Below are 3,472 nucleotides of genomic sequence, written 5' to 3'. Positions count from 1 at the left end.
ATGCGGATAAAGGGATCAAATTGAAAAAAAGAAATTATGAAGGGATCAAATGTTACTTTATTCTTGGGAAATACCCCATAACAAGAGCCAGCCACAAGGCAGAGCGAGACCCGCCAGATCCACGCTAGAACCCTCGGGTTTTCATTTTTTCATAAACCCTAATTCTAACTATCGTTTCCCCTTAAAACCCTAATTTGATTAAATCAGCATTTCTCTAAAAGTTTTCAAAACTACTCTGCATCGGATTCTACCCTCTCTTAACGAAATACCTTCCATTTTCTTCAGTTTACCGATGAAGCTTCTTGTTGGATCAAATCCATGGACAAATTCTTCCATTTCTAGGATTCTGAGAGTTGTGGCCTACTCCACGAAGACCCTCAGCAGCCCTAGCGCCTCCACTTCAAAGCCACCCGACACTCTGCCCATTCGTATCTCTCGATTCGGCGATCCCAAAGCCTCCATCGTCCCGGTGCTCAATCAATGGCTTGAAGAAGGCAAACCCAAGAAGCAATCCATGCTCCAAATTATAATCCGACAGCTCCGCAGTTTTCGACGCTACAAGCATGCCCTTGAGGCACACTAATACGCAACAAGAAGAGATGGGAAATCCTTTTTTCCCTTAAATTTCTTGCCAAGTATTCTATGATTGCCCCTTATTTATATGACCCCTGAATCTAAAAAAAATGATACTTTGACAGGTATCGGAGTATATGGGCGAAGAAATGAAATATAATATTTCCGTATGGGATATGGCTGTAAGGTTGGATTTGATCTCAAAAGTGCACGGCGTGGATCAAACTGAGAAATATTTCAACAGTCTTCCTGAGGCAATGAGGAATTTCCAGGTATATGGTGCCCTTTTAAATTGCTATGCGAACAATAAATGTCTAGAAAAAGCAGAGGCCACCATACAAATTATGAGGAAATCGGGGCTTCCGATCAACGCGGTGTCCTATAATGTAATGTTAAATCTCTATCATCACCTAGGAAAACACGACAAGTTAGATACCCTTATGCAAGAGATGACAGATAAAGGAATTAAACATGATGCCTTCACGAACAGCATTCGGCTGAATGCTTATGTATCGTCTTCTGATATCGAGGGGATGGAGAAATTCCTGACTAGGATAGAGAATGATGTTGGAATCACCCTGGATTGGCATGCTTATGTTATTGCATCGAATGCGTACCTGAAAGCCAAGTTAACTGAAAAGGCTTTACAAATGTTGAGAATAGCAGAGCAGCTAGTTCCTCAGGGATCAAGAAAGCATGCTTATGAAGTATTCCTCACAGTATATACCAATCTAAGGAGAAAAGATGACGTACATCGTATATGGAAGTTGTATGGAAACTTGGGGAAATTTTTTATTTCTGGCTATTTATGTATGATAAGCTCGTTGGTAAAGTTGGATGATTTGGATGGTGCTGAGAGGGTTTTGGCAGTGTGGGAGTCTGGATGCTCATTTTTTGATGCTCGGATTCCAAATGTGATGATCAGTGCCTATTGCAGAAAGGGTTTTGTTGAAAGGCCGAAGCATATACAAAGAGACTGATAGAAAGAGGTGACATTAAAGAGCCTGATGCTTTTATATTGAATAGTCTGGCAACTGGATATCAAATTGACGGCCAGATGGCCAAGGCAGTGGAAACCTTGAGGGCTGCAATATCGTCTAGCAGTTCGGGGTGGAAACCTAACGCTAGAACTTTGGCTGTTTGTCTCAAATTTTTAGAAGAGGAGAATAACTTAGAAACGGCTAAAGAGCTGTTGGAGTTGCTTAATGTCAAAGGCCATTTGTCAATTGATGTTTATGATAGATTAGTAAGGTGGACGGAAACATGGATGTCGGTTCCCTTGCCCGGATAAACGGAGGCAGCAAAACTCCTGATGAGGAAAGTGGGATTCATGGATGTCAAAATGAGGGTACCAGCTGAATCAATTTCTGTAGTTTGATTAGGCATCTAATTGCGATATTCCTATTGTCATTCTGTTACTACGATGACCGACTGTGTTGGGAGTTGGTTTCTTCAGATAAACAAATTCCTTTGCAACAAGTTGGTTAATCCCTTCTATAATTATAATTTGGTTCTAAAATTCCAGTTAAAAATAGACTTTAATCTATTGGACTGAAATCGAACCATTTTAAAAACATCGGTTCATACCCGAACAAAATTCAATGTCTACAACTATCTTCTTGTACTGTTCTGAACTTCAATTATATAAACTATGAAAAATCAAGAAAATGTTAATACTTCAATTGTTAAACCGGCTTTGAATATAATGCAAGTATCCCTCGTGTAGAGCCAATGTGAATAGCATTGAGAGTGTGAAGTTTCAGAAACCGACGTTAATAAAGTTTTCTAGTTTTCGGTTCGATTTTTAAGGCTTTTATTTGAATAACTCTGAAATTATAAGAATGTTTTGAAAAATTGACATTTAAAAGAAAAATGAAACGATAAGATTACATTTGATGTCAAAATGAAAAAAGCACGACACTGTAAAAATAAACAAACATTAAGGGCAACAACTGAGATTACGACCCACATAAAACTTCATAACCCTACCAAACCCTCCGCAAATTACAAACATTAAACCCTCAACAAATGGTGTTATCTTCCAGTGTTTTCACACTCGTTTTATCATGTAATTATTGTGTGCTTAAGCAAGCTCGTTTCCAGACAAAACTTGGTGTGTTCTTGTCAACCTACCAAATTGTCTCGATATGATAATCAGCACCATATAAATAGTTTTGTTGATAGGAAAATCTAGATTATGACTGTTGAAGACGATTTACTTTTTTATTTATTTAAGGAGAGTCATAATCGGTGTTTTATATTAAAATTGTAGAGAAATAATATCATCTAGTTTAAAAACGATTTGGTCTTAACCATGTTAATGGTTCAGATTATTGGTTAATAGAGAAGCAAAGTTGATCTAGGGAGGGAAAGAGCTGAAGAAGTTTTTTCCATCAGTTTTCCTTAGCAGTTTATATATAGACCCTTAGTGCTCGTATAGACCTAGGGTCATGATGGCTATCCGTAAATCCTCTGATCACATAAATATAATTGTTAGATATAAGATTTTACTCTAACAGATCACGTATATAAATGTTAATTATTTGAAGAACATGAAATCTCGTAAACTTCAAAGAATTATGGATGAATAACCTCGTAAATATTATTTATGAAAAGATCTGGAGGAACGAAGGATAACAAGTTTACGTCAGGTTTAATGTTTCAAAGTTGTTTTCCAACGGTCAGATACATATTAACAAATACAAGGTAAATGCTTCATCGTGGTCGTCATCAACCTTCTCCCACTGTCACAACGGCCATATGTATGCTGTTTTGTATTCATCTGCTTTGGTTTTAGCCTATCCATCGCCTTAAAACATGAGAAAAGAACCATTAAAGAAAGCAAAGAAGTGAAAAAAAACAGGAAAAGTATATTACTTTTTCATTGCGTGGGATCTGC

At 37.5% G+C, this 3,472-nt stretch overlaps 1 protein-coding gene across 1 annotated transcript; it reads left to right on the top strand.

Annotated features, from left to right (window-relative positions):
* The first annotated feature begins 292 nt into the window (after nucleotides 1–292).
* LOC120116743 (pentatricopeptide repeat-containing protein At2g20710, mitochondrial-like) lies at nucleotides 293–1,553 on the top strand. Its single transcript, XM_039137153.1, has 2 exons — nucleotides 293–574; nucleotides 699–1,553. The coding sequence occupies exons 1-2, from the start codon at nucleotides 293–295 to the stop codon at nucleotides 1,551–1,553; spliced, it is 1,137 nt and encodes a 378-aa protein (XP_038993084.1).
* The last annotated feature ends 1,919 nt before the right edge of the window (nucleotides 1,554–3,472 follow it).

The sequence above is a fragment of the Hibiscus syriacus genome, unplaced genomic scaffold, assembly GCF_006381635.1.
Source record: "Hibiscus syriacus cultivar Baekdansim isolate YM2019G1 unplaced genomic scaffold, ASM638163v2 tig00000916_pilon, whole genome shotgun sequence".
Classification (NCBI taxonomy): domain Eukaryota; kingdom Viridiplantae; phylum Streptophyta; class Magnoliopsida; order Malvales; family Malvaceae; genus Hibiscus; species Hibiscus syriacus.
Note: the sequence above shows the minus strand (reverse complement) of the source record. Positions and strands in the feature narration are given on the sequence as shown.

Bases quoted from the DNA above. Each gene is read 5' to 3' on its own strand.
- LOC120116743 (XM_039137153.1), top strand. From the start codon at position 293: ATGAAGCTTCTTGTTGGATCAAATCCATGGACAAATTCTTCCATTTCT. The intron at 575-698 runs GCACACTAATAC...ATACTTTGACAG, and splicing joins GCTACAAGCATGCCCTTGAG to GTATCGGAGTATATGGGCGA.